The sequence below is a fragment of the Hetaerina americana genome, unplaced genomic scaffold, assembly GCF_022747635.1.
Source record: "Hetaerina americana unplaced genomic scaffold, ioHetAmer1.1.p SCAF_57, whole genome shotgun sequence".
Classification (NCBI taxonomy): Eukaryota; Metazoa; Arthropoda; class Insecta; order Odonata; family Calopterygidae; genus Hetaerina; species Hetaerina americana.
Window position 1 is genome coordinate 2887354 of NW_027287172.1, and position 15927 is coordinate 2903280.

The following is a 15927-nucleotide window of genomic DNA, read 5'->3' on the forward strand; positions in this document are numbered from 1 at the left end:
AGGTTCATCATAGTTTGGCTTATAATGCTTGAGCCTTTAGAAGGTATTTACCTTCCGATTATTAATTCTTACACTGAGGTTGGCACACCCAAAAGAGAAATTTGGACCTCCAGAGGATAACCTACCAATGCATTAGTATGCCTGCCAGCTAGGCTGGATAGGTGCCTGGCTATCTGCCTGATGGCACCCTACAGGGTTTGTTTGTCAACATTTTTTCCGAGGTTATACCATGGATTGTGCCTTATCCTTAGGCGTTGAAGTCTCTGAAATGAATTTGTCAATAGATGAACCATAATAAGTAATCAAATTATATACTCTTGCCATCATAAAGTAGGCATTCATATACTTACCCAATTTAAAAAATGTCTTATACTGTGAACTTCATTGTTGAAAAATAAATAATTACTCATTACATATATGCATGGGTGAAAAGGTTTTTTCGATTCACATTAAAAAATGCAAATTCACTCACATAATACAGCTTTATTACATATTTAATCTTGGGTATGGATAAATAACATATTTGCTTTTTGATAAAACCTAATTATTTGGGCCACCAAGTGTTAACTAAATTTCATAAACTCCTTAAAGACAAAATATACACAATTTGCTATATGCCTCTTCCTTCAAAATAAACCATTTATACAATCAGAATATTATAATCATAAAATAAATGGAAAGAAGTATCTCGGCTGTATTATAATGTTTTTACACAAATGGCACAACACTTTTGGAAGCACTAAAAAAAACTGCAGCACTACAACAAAAATCCTGTTGAATGCACAACTTAAAATCTGTCTTTAGATACTTCATTCTCTCCATAGCTGAACGAAACACTTTCACCAAAGATAAAGAGAGTCACATTCAGTTCAGATAGGAATGGGTGAATTTGCAATTCTGTCGCAAAAGATTTATATAAAAAAATTGAACATATAATCAAAGTTCTCTCTCTCTGTACAGAAAACGTAAGAACAAAACAAATACAACAATACTGCTCAATCCTCAGACTTTTGAGGTAGGTGCCATTCTCTTTATGGGGGACATAATGACTTGACAAAAAAAAATGACCCAGTCAAACCATGCTCCAGGGGGTTTGACGAATCACCACTTGCAGCTCCTGATCTCGCCTCCTTTTAAAACTCTCTCTCTCCATTTCTCTGGGCCACTGAGAGGATTGGGGGGAGGGGGGACCTATCGAGCAAAAATGGGAGTAATAAATTGAGCTTATGGGGGTGATGGTGGAGGGTTTCTCACAACTATTCCCTTCACATTGGGGGGATCTCCGACTGGGCACAAAAAGCCACCATGCGGACACACTCCCTCGTTACTTGCGACCATGCCTGCCGCCAAATGGCCAGTGAGAGCGCATTGGTGTGGCCGACGAGGAACACGAGTTGGATGAAGAGGATGACGACGTCGACGATGATGACAGCGGTGCACGGGGATTGGACATGGCTACTGAAGACTGAGTCTTTCCGAAGGTACCTTTCGAGACCTTGGAGACATTTCCGTTGGTCCCTATGCTTAGCGAGCGCTCCCTAAATGGTGGCATGGGTGGTGATGATGATGAAGATGCGCAGGAGCTCAGGCTGGTCGAAGGGGTGAGCCCAAATATCTCCTGCACCGTCGGCCTGTGACCATTTCGGCAGTCAGACTGCAAGCTTTCTATAAACACAAATACCCAACAATACAAAATTACCAAAGGGACACTAAATGTTAGGTAAATGAGGAAGGGGCAGGAATGGGATAGGGATGTTGGATGGAATGAAGGGAGGAAGAAAGTATAAGAGATAAAGACGGCCTTGTTGTAGAGTATGATATTGGGTTATGTTTTTTCAGGAGAGACAGAAGAATTATTTAGAATTGGTGTCCATCCAAAACCTAACTTAGAAAACTAGATTACCAATAATAATAATCTACTTATATTATAGGTAGATTACATATAAAAATAACAAATTTTTTTTGGGTGAATATTTTTGTCTTGTATCATATTTATAGATTGTTTTTCTCTCCTTGCTTTTAGGAAAAATGTAGGAAGAGAATGGACGGGTTGGATTTAATGCGACATATTTGTGAATGCACTCATTTCAATTGTTAAATGATTTTACATCAAACATCATGTTAGCACACTTTATCTACTAATTCACCAATTAATTAATTTTGTTGTATATTTCTCATGGTTGTTCTCTCGATCCCACATTTCATTACCCCAGTATAGTATATCATTATGAAAAATTTATTCCATTAGTTATTGACCCACTGGTATTGTAAACAAAATGGATCTAAAAACTTACTTAAGGATCTTAAGTCTTACTTGAATGGTAAGAACATTTTTCATGATTAAACTTCACCATAGTCTACAAAATACTCCCAGAAATTGCAATAGAACAAAATGCCTGACTATAGATCCCTTAATCAATGGGTTAACTGATGTGGGAATATATTTGCTTAATTAATTTTAGGCACACAGACAGGATCACTTCCAGAAACAAAATACAGTAAGTAGGCCGGCGCATAACATTGGTGACTAATGAACTGGTCATTCCATTTACCCCATATGAATCTTTATATGCCATTTCTACATATGTATGTTGCAGTAATCATCCTCAGAATGTCTACTGCACTTGGTACAGATCATTTAGTTTTTGATAGATTATACTGACTTAATTTCTCACTTGTGAACAGTACTGTAGTTCATTAGAATAAGACCATGCTCTCAATTCCAGTCTACATCACTTACCCAGCATCAATGAATGTATTTTAATATCATTAACATTCCCATACACTTACCCATTTAAAGAAAAATTTACCTAGAAAATCTTCTAAATTGATACTATGATGCTATTCAAGACATTTTTAAAAATTCCCGGTGCTTATTGCTCTAGCATGTTATGCTAAGAGGTGGAACTTTTAAGGAAACCTTCCCCTTACACTAGAAGTGCATAATTTTTTATTGTTAGGAAGGGTTAATAGTTGGGCCAATTTATACAGATACATGTACCAATAAATGTATTACAAACAATGATAGTGTGATGCTGGAGGCTTTAACATGCACAACAGCCATGCCACTCTACTAATATGCAGAGTCTAGTTAATGCATATGAATTTCATTGGAGGACTTATTCTACAAGGGGGAGAATAATGTTGATTAATCTCCACTGCAGTTTCAAATGCAATCCAATGAGATAAGAATACCATCATATTACACAATTGAAAATTGCTTTCTAATCAGTGCTTGTATCTATAAAAAATTGCAGCATTAACTGTGGGTTCATCAACCTCATTCTGAGTATAGCTTCAAAATTATTCATGCACAGCATCTTTTAAGTAGTATCAGCCAAGGATGTCACAAAAATAGCCAAGTTCTACAAGACATTTTCTTGGATATAAAGCAGCATGGAAAATAAGCCTGTGTGAAATGGTCTTAAAGATCATTTGATTATTCCAATATCATTAATGATTATTATGCCACTTAAGGGGATGAATTAAAGTGTCTTGAATGTTTGTGTCATTACATTATAATAGTTAATCAGCAATATAAAAACTTAAACCCATACATTTTCCAACAAGATATTCTTTTGAGTTGGTGTGCAAGAGTCCAAAGATATGATAAAATTACAAAAAGTCTAAATACCGTAAATCTCAAATAAGGATAATTTCCTCACCTATTAATGGAGTCTCATCGTAGAGTGATCTCTGCCTGATTTCTCGAAGAAAAGAATTCTTCGTAGAGCCGGGAGATTGTATTTCCATTATTTTTTCAGCAGCATGTTTCCACCTGAAAATTTCCACAGGGTTACATTTTGTATGATGAAATGATAAAAGAAAAAAATTATGATACAACAATAATTTAATTTTTCATCTTAATCTGATTAAACAAAGAATATGTACCCAGACTCCTCAATATTAAGGATACATTGATATAATTTTTTTACAATAAGCCTAGCTTTATTTAAAAAAACAAGGCAATAATAGCAAAGACCATTATTACCTAAAAGAATTACATTTTTTGCCATTAGATTTAAAGTTTTGATAACATTTATTTGTGGATCATACCATTAAGAACGATTATTACCAATTTTATAACTTTGGGAAGCTATAAATGCAATAGATGAAAAGCACTATGCTACAAAACTTAACATAATCTGATTATATGAAAGATAATGGACTGATTATATGGATGCTCCCGAGAGCAAAAAAAATTTCTTTATACGAATGAATGTTTTCTTAAGAGTGATGTGAAAGACTTGATTTACTTAATGCCTTAAAATTACTATATTCAATGGGAATACGTTGAGATGGAGTCGATGAGTAAAATCTAAAATTATGGCAGAAATACCATGTCAGAATCTCAGTTGAAATCTAAAAGAAAAAATATTTACAACAGCCATACAGGTCATGACTATTTTGTTTCATTACCATTTTAATTTTCAAATTTCCACTTCTGCCACCAATTTCTCAAAAGGTAACAAGTTAATACTACCTTGAAGCAAGAGAATATCCCTAAACAAACCAATTTGGTTCATTATTTTTCATAGATGAAAAGGTAATTTTCACTTCACATTTAGGCACAAATCATTTTATCAGGATCAATATTCATAATATTTCCCGGACACAAGACAATGTTTGTTAAAAATTGATATCAGAACTACTTATCAACTCCCAAGATTTTCCCAAACATGAAACATCAACCAAAATATTCCCTCATAAAAAGGCATATTAAATATTATAAGGAAAAAATATCAAAAAATACTTTTGACCATAACTTATTTTTACTAGGACATAATCCTGCAGAAAAATTTGAAACACTACTTTTTCACATGGTATACAGAGTTCATGAAGTCTAAAGTAACTTAATTACTTCACTGGTGATCTTACCTCTGATGATCTTTGGCATGCTGCACAAAATGACGTATCCACTTCTGCTGATCATCACATGAAGTGGTCCTTACAAAAGAAATGTCTTCCTTGCCTTCACACATATTGCCGAGGGAAATCTCCCTGGATGATGAGCTTCCTCCTCTTATTGAGGTTTCCTGTTGAGTACAAGACAAAATGGTATTTTCCAAAATCTTGAATAAAAAAACTAAACAAAATTGGACACCTCTAAAAGTTAGCAAAAAAATTAAGATCTAGCAACAACAATTGTCCATTTAATTTATTTATTAATATTTATTATTTATTTATCAATTTATTATTTTATTAAAGAGGGTGTTTTATACTTCTCCGACAAAATTTCTGCCTATGCCCATCATGAATCAATCATAAAAAGTACATTAAGACGTACATAAAAGTGATTGAGACGTCTTTACATCAGGATTCCTTTAAACCAAGTACGTATGAAATGAGACAGACTGTGACTCACGGAAAATTGCAAAAAGAAAATATATGATAACACATATATATATGATAACTCACAAAAGGGAAAATTTAAGAAACAGAGAGACCTATCATTATCACATTTAAAACTACACATGGTTCTGTACCAACTTATAAATTTAAAAAAAATTGAAGATTGTACAACATACCAAATTTAGGTTACAGAATAATGTTAAGCAATAGTGACTCTTTTGATGTCAGCATTGTGGTTTGTTATAAATGTGCAAAAATAAAATGGGAATGCATATGACTTTGAATATGCGTAGGCATACTGGCATATTTTATTTAACATTGAAAAAGTTGGCAAAATTTGGCATTATCATTACTATTAATGTACTAGTAGCACTTGCTCGGATCATGAGACTTAAAATGTCAGGAAATTTTAGCCGAGATAAGGAAAAAAAATTCCCCACCAAATCTGCACAATATTTCACACTAAAGAAATACCAATTGGTAAGCAGATATTAATATACATTAAAATTCAGACATCAAAACATAAAAAAGAACCTGCGGGAGATGCCACAACAGCAACTTTCAATCGAGTCATCTGCTAATCCGAATTGCACAGCAGCAATTTTTATAAGTGTAAAAATCATTTGCCTTGACCAGGATCCTGGTTAAGGTGAAGGATTTTTACAATTTGAAAAATTGTCTCTTCGTATTGCTTATTTTAAAAATTCAGAGACAAAATTCAAAACCTGTGATTAAAATTAGGTTGATAAACAATGATTTATCTTTCATTTGACACACATTCCTCCACAATAACCAACCCAGAAGGCTGCTTTGGATTGGTAGGGGTATCACCGCAAACTATGTCCTAACAAGAGCGAAATACACACATCCAGGACAATGGGGACATGCATTCCCTGTGCCATCATTAATTTTTCCCAGCAACATCTACCACCCAGAAAATTGCACTGCTTAGACATTATATACAGGCTTATCGAAACTAACTTGAAATTAAATCTAGGACAGATTCTGGGGAGGATTCGAACCCTCCTGACACTATCCATATTCTCCACCCACAAGACTACTATACCCCAATCTACACGCTGAGTGAATTTCCCTTTCCTCATGCTAATAAAATGATCTCTTTACTTGCAAAATGAGAGTCACTAGTGAAGTTTTGACCTGGAGCATAATACCTCAGGAAGCAATTTGAAAATTTAAGCCAAATAATACTTACCCTATCAACTGTAATGGATTTGATGGGTTCTCGACCTTGCTCAAAGTCTTCCCTTTTCTCCCACAAGTCCAGGTGAAATGCCTGTAACTGACCCCATATGCCACACCAATGACCCCTGTCACCACCAGCCGTGTCCTCCACCTTCTTTGTCTTATCGTCCCGACTCAGGCCGTCTCTCTCTTGGTCCTCTGCTGTGAGCAGAAGCTGCAGAGGCCCTGAAAACACCTCCCTCGAAATGCAGTCTGGCTGTGCCGCCAGTCGACAGCAGAAATGCCCAAACAGAGGCAGCTGATGCGTGCGATTTCCTGTAAGGAACACAATCCATTTAAAATTTATAGTAATGACATAAAATCATATTAGCCATTGAGCAAAGATTTCCTTAACTTATCAACATGATCAGTGACATTTTCTGGCTCACAAATATAGCTCTAGAATGAAATATTTAAGTTATAAAAATAATTTTACTCATGAGATACAAATGGGATAATATGAGAGCTGCATGTGATTGATCAGGGACTCCCTAAGCCCTGTTTGATATGCAAGGGAAGGAAAAAAAATTGGCAAATTTAGCATGGTGCCAGAATGTAACTAGGTACACTCTGCAGCACCAATGGTGCTGTGAGGCAGTTCCACATACGTATCATGGCTGCAGGGGCTGCTCAAACTGAGCTTGTTAAGGAGGTAGTGCTTACTGTCACCACATACTACAGCGTAAAGTTAAGGTATGTCTATCTCATGGTTTCAAATGATGATGATTAAATTTATACTGTACTACAGAGTATAGTAAATTGTGAAGTTAAAATTACTTTTAAGGCAGCTCAAATTCAGTGGAGCTTCAGTAGTATATTGTTTAAGGGGATCAGAAAATTCATTGTACTAATTAGGATCCTGGATAAGGATTGGAATTTTACACTAATTCTAATGAAAAATGCCATGATAAATTAACATTAATTTTTGAAATGAGAGTTTTTTGCCATCCTTCTAGCTTTCTATTACCAAAAATAATATAAAAAATTGAGAAAGTCAAAATAGACAAAATTAGGAATGCCCATAATAAAAAGAGTTTATAATTTTTCCACCTGTGGAAAATTACAAACTCATGGACATCAAACAATTCCATGAAAAGAAATCTGCAAGTGTAAAGCATACATAAAATTAGGAATAATTATGTTTCCAGGCATCAATCAAGTGCCAATGTACTGAAATATATCCGCCTTTATCAAGATTTATGACTGAGCAATAACATCATATATCAAGCCAAACCTTATACCTTTAGCCTCGCATAAAATATAATTCGAACACTGAAAATGATCATGAAGGAATCTGTAAAACTTCAACAACTAAGGTTTATTTCTAGGTCAATGAATTCCAAATGATGTTGGTAATACTATCATTGTTCAGAAAAATTAGGTACTTTTTATGGAATGACATTTTAATTTAGAAAATAAATATGGGTAGTTAGAGACATGATAAGGAGGAGGAGGTCAGAAAGCAACCTTGACAACTTAAAACGAATGTATGAACAAAATCTTGCAGGACATTTTTTACAGTCCCCATCCATCATTCGAACTGAATCCGGCACCTTTGCCAAAATGATAACGTTTCCATTTTAATTATGCAAGAGGGAGAAATATTCCACTAGAATAGATAAAATATTAACCAAATTGAGCAAAGGAAATTTTAACAAATATACTTGGACTTTCCCTTTTCATACTGGTCATGTGACCAGAGGCTGACCACTCAAAGAGTAAATTTCAACAAGACTAATCACCTAAATAGATTCTGACCCAGGTCCATTCCCTGAGAAATTACAAAAAGAAAGAATATGGCATCTGCCATCACTCAACCTTTTTTTTAAAAGTTATTCGAACGTTTATTTTTAGCCACTTACCTATAATTTCTAGGTTCAGGTCATGAGTATGGATACTGTCGTGGACTTCGGCTAGACTCAAATGTGCCGACGCCATCAATTCAAAATTAGGCCCACTGAAGATAGAAAAAATACATATTTACCTCGGTTAACTTCCATTTAACTCCAAAGGAACTTTTATAATTAAGTAAAAATACGCAAGAAGACATGAAAGTTCCACGTCATTACATTCGCTCAAATTTATTTGAAGTCAAAGAAAAATTTCAATGCTCCGAAAATAACATGCCATAAGAGCATGCTTACATTTTTCCAGTCTGGAGTTCATCTCTTAAAGATGCAGCTAATTTCTTTCCAACAGTCCGACTAATGGAACTGTGGATGGTCTTCTTGATCTTCCTGGGTGCGCTAGCCATCGAAAGGTCATCTTGAAGAATGTGACTGTATATTTCCAACTTGAATTCAAAATCGGCTGGGACGTGATTGCTGCAAAGTAAACAAACCTCATTTTTAAGAGCTATATGACATCAATGAGCATGAAAAATAATTATCTACACATTTCTATCAGGCAAAAAGTCATCAACTTTTTCTATAGACTCCAGATTTCAATGGATAACTAGTGAGTAAACTTAGAAAGAAACACCATTTAGCATGAAAATCAACTTGAGAAAAAAAAATTTTAAGGTTACTTACGAATGAATGCAAAGCTAAATGTTATAATCAATATTAATTTCAAACATGCAATGATACACATTTTTATTCATGTAATTATTTTCACATCTATAAGCTTAGTTTTTAGTCATGGTAAAGTACCTTTGCTCAGCACAAGCAAGTACTTCAAATGATTGGCAGATAATTGAAAAATACTTTTTCTATAACCAAGTTTACTTTTTTCTTTTTCTGAAAAAAGCTGCCCGTTTCATATTCCAATTTATTATGGCACCAATAATCGTGCAAGATGGGAGAAAGAGGAGTTTGCACATAGTATGTGATTTTTACTAAGGGAGGGAGAGGTAATAAAAGCCAAAAATGGCCATACATTTCGATGGTAATTCATTGGCCCCATAATGATTCAGGTCAAGAAAGCATTCCCAACAAAGCCATAGGTGCATTACTTACAATACAAGGACATCTGGGAATGTCAGGTCAGTTAGCGACCTGTCCACAGGGCAAAGTAGGGCTGTGTCGAATATCTCTGTCCCAATTCGCGCAAGGCAGAACACAGCAAAACGGCGATAGTCTCCCTTGTTCTTGAAGTGGTCGGTGTCTCTCCATATCAGAGGCATGCGGAGGTCAGACAGAGAAACCTTAGCTGTTGACGCCTGCTGGTTGAACCTGAATAAGGATGGGAAATATATTTATATTGAAATACTTACTGGAATTTTCCAGTCACTGTCAAAAACAATGTGAACTGTCACTTGAAAGTAGCTGCACACAACTTTGTTAGATTTTAAGAAGTGGGTGAGTTATTGATTAAATTTTCCTTCCATGACTTCGAGCATGACAAAGAAAGCAGCTACTTGAGATAAATGGTAAATTATGCCAGGGAATAATAATCTCTAGGCAGTACAAACACAATTGTACAGCCCCATTGTATTACATTCTGAATAGCATATGTAAGTAGCATTTGCCTTCGTATTTAAAAAGAATATTTTTTGTTACATGCTCAGAACTACACATGTTTTTAAATGAAAAAGCTAGGCATTTAGAATTAACCAGAAAAGGACTTAAGTAATTTTTATATTAATTAAATGGAAATTTATAGATTTTTGGAAAATTCTTCAATGACATGTCAATCAATGATGATCTTATGATAGTAAATTTCCTCCAATCCCATGGGTCTACCACTGACTTGTCAAAATACATTAATTAAAAGTTAACTGCTACTTAGTATTTTTACAAATTAAATGCTATTATTAGCAAAATTACGTCCCTAGTCCAAGTATTGGGACTATTACTAAGTAAGTCACAAAGTTATAGAAGACATCGATTCTAGAAATGTTTTTTTGGGACAACTCAGTGAAACTTTCTTTCACCCATGGTTAGCTATTGGTTATGTTTATGTGGATAATGGTAAAATTTTCATTGCTCTTTGATTAAGGAATAGTGATTGATGTTTTCTTTAAACTGGTTTATTTACAGCCATTATTATAATCGGATTAGACTTTAGTAGTAAGTCAATGTAATTGGCTGTTTAGGAGAGACTGACAAGACTTCCGATACAGTACTAGTTAAAGGCCCGAGATGCACTCATCGAACTGGAAGAGACGTTGAGTAGAACAATTATTGATACCACGAGTGCAGAACTTGGAAATCATTATGTCACCTCGACTTGTTCAGGACTTACACTTTGGTTTGGTTGGAGCCGTTGGTCCGCCCGTTCGCCTGAATGGGGACGCTGTCTGATCCGTCCTTCTTCCGGCGCTGCTGAAGCTCCGCCATGTACGCCGACATGCGCTCGTTGGACGTGAGTAGATTCTTCGCGGCCTCGAGGGTCTGCGTCTGGTGCTTGCACGCCGCCAGCAACTTCGTGGTCCCCTCCCGCATCTTGATCTCGAGGTCGATCTTCTGCTCGAGATCATACTCCTGTGAGAGCGAGAAAGAGATTTTCCGTAAGTGAAGGGACTGATTTTTGCATACTTTAATACAATCTACGATCGCCGAATGTCGTCGCGAACCGTTCAACATACAATCACCTATTGGCGTCTGGCACGGTAAAGAGTCTCTCGAAAAAAGTCTTCAAATATTCGGCATCCGAGTAAATTTTTTCGTTGTCCCGCTCGAGGAGTGGATAATATTTAATTACTCTCGTGAACAGAAATATTTCATATATTTGTGGCACAAAAGTATATTACGGTTGATTACATCCGCATCATAACTTGGAAACGTGGAAAAATTCTTGGGAACAAACACGGTCGAGGCATCGATTGAGGAGCATTCTAGTTTTAGCATGTCGGCGATAAGGCCACTGCATGTTATAATTGTGATGATTACAAAATTCAAAGCGGAAAAATTTATTAAACGTCAACCAATTTGAAAATGATTCATGGTAGTCTCCTGCACTCAATATTCACTCACGTCCTATGATGATGTTTCTTTTATTTTACTAGCTTTAATAAATAAGTGCAATTTGATATGGAATCAGATGACAATCCCAAAACAACAAAGTAAGCACTCAAAAAGAATAAAGCCTTAAGGCATGTGAAATTCATATATTCGAGGTGCAAGGTCCCTTCTGCGTCATCATTCAGTTTCCCAAAAACTAATAGCGGCCAGAAAGCTCGTTTCGCTCAAATGATTTTTAGATTAAGTTGTCGACACCTTTCACTCGAGGTTCGGACCCGGACCACTCCGGTTAGCAGCCGAATGAACAACCCACCAAACTCTCACGTCGCCGATGCGGGATCCGTTGAATTAAAACACTCACTATTGGGTAAAAACTATTTTGATTTCAACCCTTTTAACAACAAGCCGCACCAGAGTTACCGCAATCTACTCCTTTCTTTAAAAGCCGACTCACATACTGCCATATAATCTTCAAAGGTCTAATCAACCTGCTACTTCTTCCTCTTAAAACGAAAAGAAAAAAACTTCCGGTCAGTCTCCCGAAGACTGATGAACTGAAACCCAAGGGAAGATCCAAAACGAAATCAAGTCCCTAAAGAAACAAATGATCGATCGGGATCACCAGTGGGCGCTTCGGGAGTCGAGGAGATCCATGGCAGACAATCGAGGATCACTCACCCATGGATTCAGATCGATGACGCCGAGCTGCGAAGTCATTCGCGACCAGTTAATGAACGATGGTGAATGGAGGCAGAGAGGTGGGATGAGAGTAGAGGGGCCTAGACGCCGCGGACCCAGGCGCCCTCCAGAAATAGCCATTAAAAGGCAGCCGGCCCCGCCTTTAAATGAGGAGCCATTTCGCGGGAATGTGAAACGCTCTCGCACACACGAACACGGACACACCGTATGCAACGACCGTCCACGCCTGTAAGGCACAAAAAATATATTCCTTCCGTGGAACTCTCCGTTGGTAGTGCACTGACTGACTGACTGACTGACTGACCACGGGAGGGGGGCGAACGACATTCAAAATAATCCATCCGCTCTCCAACTGCGAAAGAGACGAGGACCGACTTAGCGTGCGCACAAGAGCTCGTCGTTTCTCTGCAAGGGCGTCGAACAGGGCATTTCACGAACGAAGACGCTTGAAGAGATGGTAAAAAAGGAAGTAGTTGAGTTTATTAGGATTTATTTTACACGTACATTATATACTGCGAAATCCATGAAAAATATTCTGGGAGAATTAGGTTCGCCGTAAACAATTTTTCACCCCTGAAAAATACACAACTCGTCGTCAAGGACAGACTGATCTTCAATTCACCAAAGTGTCGGGTCTATTTACCTATTATCGTTGCATATACATTGATGAGCAGGCTAATTGGCCTCCACGAATACAAACGCAGTATATTTTTGCTGTACTTTCCAAGGCATGCCGTCCCACTCGACTTCCAGGGGGCTTTACTGAAACATTTCATGAGGACCTCATTCCACCAGCGTTATGTTCTCATTTAAACTCATGTTATACGAAATCCATGCTGTAACAGCTGCAACGATAGTCCTCTTTCAAACAAACTACAGGGAGAATACACGATGGACTACCGATTAAATGGGGTCTGTGCCATCAAACTTCATAGCTCTTTACTTCTGAATGAACACGAAAGACGATTGTTGTTCTGCAGTGCCTCCGGAGTTACCCGTTCGAATTCGTTTCGATAGTTCACTCCACACACTGATCCTCCCTCGACAGTAAACCCGATCATAATGCGGCGGGGGTTGGGAGAGGCAAAAGGCCAAGGTTGTTCCGCTTGACTGGCAGCTGATTGTAAGTAAAACTCGGGAGGATTTCCCTTGTCAATGCAGCGCACTCGGCGTTCAATTTGTTCACTTGAGACATTCATCACTGGCTGGTGTACTTCCCAAGACTATTATTACCCATCAACTGTGGTGCGGAGTCATGTCTCCTGGTTGCGACGTCAAATGACAAAAAACAGACCACTCTACTTCAATCTCATCATAGTTTTTGCACGCTCCTCTCGCTGCCGAATCGGCAGTGACGTTTGCATCAAAAAACAACTGCCGACCCGTCCCCAAACGTTATGCATAGACAACCAACAATGCGGATCCCTAAAGGAAAATAGTCAGTCATAAAAGGCAAACAAACAAAGGCTTCGAGTAGAAGAAATTGGAATATGATCTCAAGGGACTGCTCTACTTCTATACGAAAACTGAACCATTACCAGAAAGGAAGTGAAACGAATGTAAATTGTGAAATAGGTCATGATGATTGGTTTATTTCGTCCAAAATTCATCGAGTCATGGGAAAAGCGAGGGAGGAAGGGCTGGGGGAGCAATACCATAATTCTTAAATGTAAAGCAAATGAATAAAATAAAGACGGGCTGATGGGTAAACAAAATGACATCTCAAAGCTGAATCACCTGCGTGCCAACGTGATGAAATGTTGTCGCAATACTTAAGTTTATTCCTTCAGACGAGAAGATTTTCGAGAAAAATCTCACCAGATGGATTCACGCATGTCTCTTTCGGTAAACAATTATACGTTACCTCATGTTCTCAATCGCAATTTATAACCAACCACTGCTCACTTCCGACCTCCCACAATCTCATCACCCTCAGCTGAGAAGGCGATGCAAGTCATCCCACGCGCCGTGAATTAGGACCCGTTACGCCTCATGATCCATCGCTCATTAACCCACATTCCACACTTCTGTTCTCTTCAAAACCTTCCAAGCGAGGGAGTTATAATAAGCCGGGGTGAAAATTCTCAATTTCATGGTTTAAGAACAGAATAATAATTGAATAAAGTTTGTTTTGCGATACAACGAATAATAGTTGCGTTTAGGTGACTAAATAGGTGACTAAAAATGCTCCAATAAAAACTTTGCAAAGAGTAGTCAAAATATAAAATTAAAATGCTATAACTACTAAAAATGTTCTCTATCATCGACGAAGTTGGGAGGGGTGTTGATAATGCACAAATTTTCAAGAAACAGCTGGAGTGTTCGTTTGAAGAAATCTTGTCCTGGATATCCAATATTAATTTTCTTAAGGTTTTTTTTTAATTTACCGGTTAAGTTAAGTTTAGGATGGACACAACTACCAAATAAATAATTTGTTTCTCCTAAAAAAACACAGTACAGCATCCTACTCTACATCAGGTCCCTCTTCATCTCTATGTACTTCCTTTCTACCTTCATCCCGTCCAACATCCCTATCCTGTTCCTTCCCTTTCCTCGTTTGCCTAACATTCTCCCCTCTATTACAGTCGTTAACATCCCACCGCCGATGAATACGCTTTTCATTCATTTTTCCTGCCTACTTATGATTTCTCCCAACAATCCCCTCACCTCGGTTTATTATGCAAGGAACAATAATATTATTTTTACTCGCGAATTCATTTTCAGCTAATCTCCCAGTGATTACGAATTGAGGTTAAATTGTGGTTAAAATGGCTGCATACATTAGTTACGGTGGCAACGTCATCATTTTTAAACATACCATAAATATGTAATCAAATGTCTTCCATTGCGGGTTAAAAACAAAGTGTTTCCTTTTCCCCTCCATGCGTCATCAGGCATTTAAATAGTTCCATTACTCATTGACATTTATTAACTAATAGCCTTGACATTAGCCTTTCCAGGTAATAGAACTGTTCTCCTCCATCTGCCATGAATGTGTGACCTGCACACACTGGGGTTTACTCCCAAGTGACCTCCGACCCTCATCTTTCAAGCCAGATCAGGTTGAAGACCGTGGTTAGGTTGCCCTCCACAGGTAGAATTGGGCGAGAGAGGTTGCTCATACGATTCACCCTAGGGACCATTCCAAAAAAATATTTCCAACAGAGCGCCGGTTAGATGCAAGTTTTTGCCGTTCACAGAAAATATTTCAACGGAATGTGATTTGTCGCGTGAGGTGAACGTCCTAACTTCTCCATGACGTGAACAGTTCACGCAATTATGTTCTATTTAAAGCGATCTTAAAAATATCTTCCCTCCGTAGAGTAGGATGACCCGGCGGACGAGGTCCAATTTCCGGACGCCAGGTCGATAAAAGTCCCCGGGTGAAAAGTAACTAACTTTAGCTGCAACAGTGGAGAGTGCACGGCCAATTTTAACATGCCATCCCGCAACAGGAATGGACCAGCACCACACAAGAGAGATTTTCTGAGTTAAGTTCACCAAGCTCAATTTTGTTTACGACCATGAAGAACACATCGCGTGTATGGAAGAAATCACAGGAGAGTTTACGCAGAAACTAATTAATCCGAACTCGAAACAATTTTCTCACCACCATAATGGCATACTTAAACTGTAGATGGACAACAATGCGGTGGACGAAATGGTGCCCCTGTGGCGTGGGTGCTTCACGAGTCCGATCGTGCCGGGAGTGATGAGATGAACAGAAATC

At 37.6% G+C, this 15927-nt stretch overlaps 1 protein-coding gene across 2 annotated transcripts in view; it reads right to left on the bottom strand.

Annotated features, from left to right (window-relative positions):
* Positions 1 to 474: 474 nt before the first annotated feature.
* Positions 475 to 15927, bottom strand: part of LOC139694841 (rhotekin-like) — a 194038-nt gene continuing 178585 nt past the window's right edge. The window contains exons 1-9 of one of the 2 annotated variants that reach the window (XM_071593362.1): positions 12177 to 12253; positions 10780 to 11018; positions 9552 to 9767; positions 8739 to 8918; positions 8457 to 8551; positions 6566 to 6870; positions 4879 to 5036; positions 3666 to 3778; positions 475 to 1665 (exon numbers count right to left, since the gene is read on the bottom strand). In XM_071593362.1, coding sequence (XP_071449463.1) covers positions 1325 to 1665; positions 3666 to 3778; positions 4879 to 5036; positions 6566 to 6870; positions 8457 to 8551; positions 8739 to 8918; positions 9552 to 9767; positions 10780 to 11018; positions 12177 to 12215 — 1686 coding nt within the window. In that variant the 5' untranslated portion in view covers positions 12216 to 12253 and the 3' untranslated portion in view covers positions 475 to 1324. Of the gene's footprint in view, positions 1666 to 3665; positions 3779 to 4878; positions 5037 to 6565; positions 6871 to 8456; positions 8552 to 8738; positions 8919 to 9551; positions 9768 to 10779; positions 11019 to 12176; positions 12254 to 15927 lie in introns of those variants that run through there. The other variant, XM_071593361.1, reaches the window with a different exon arrangement.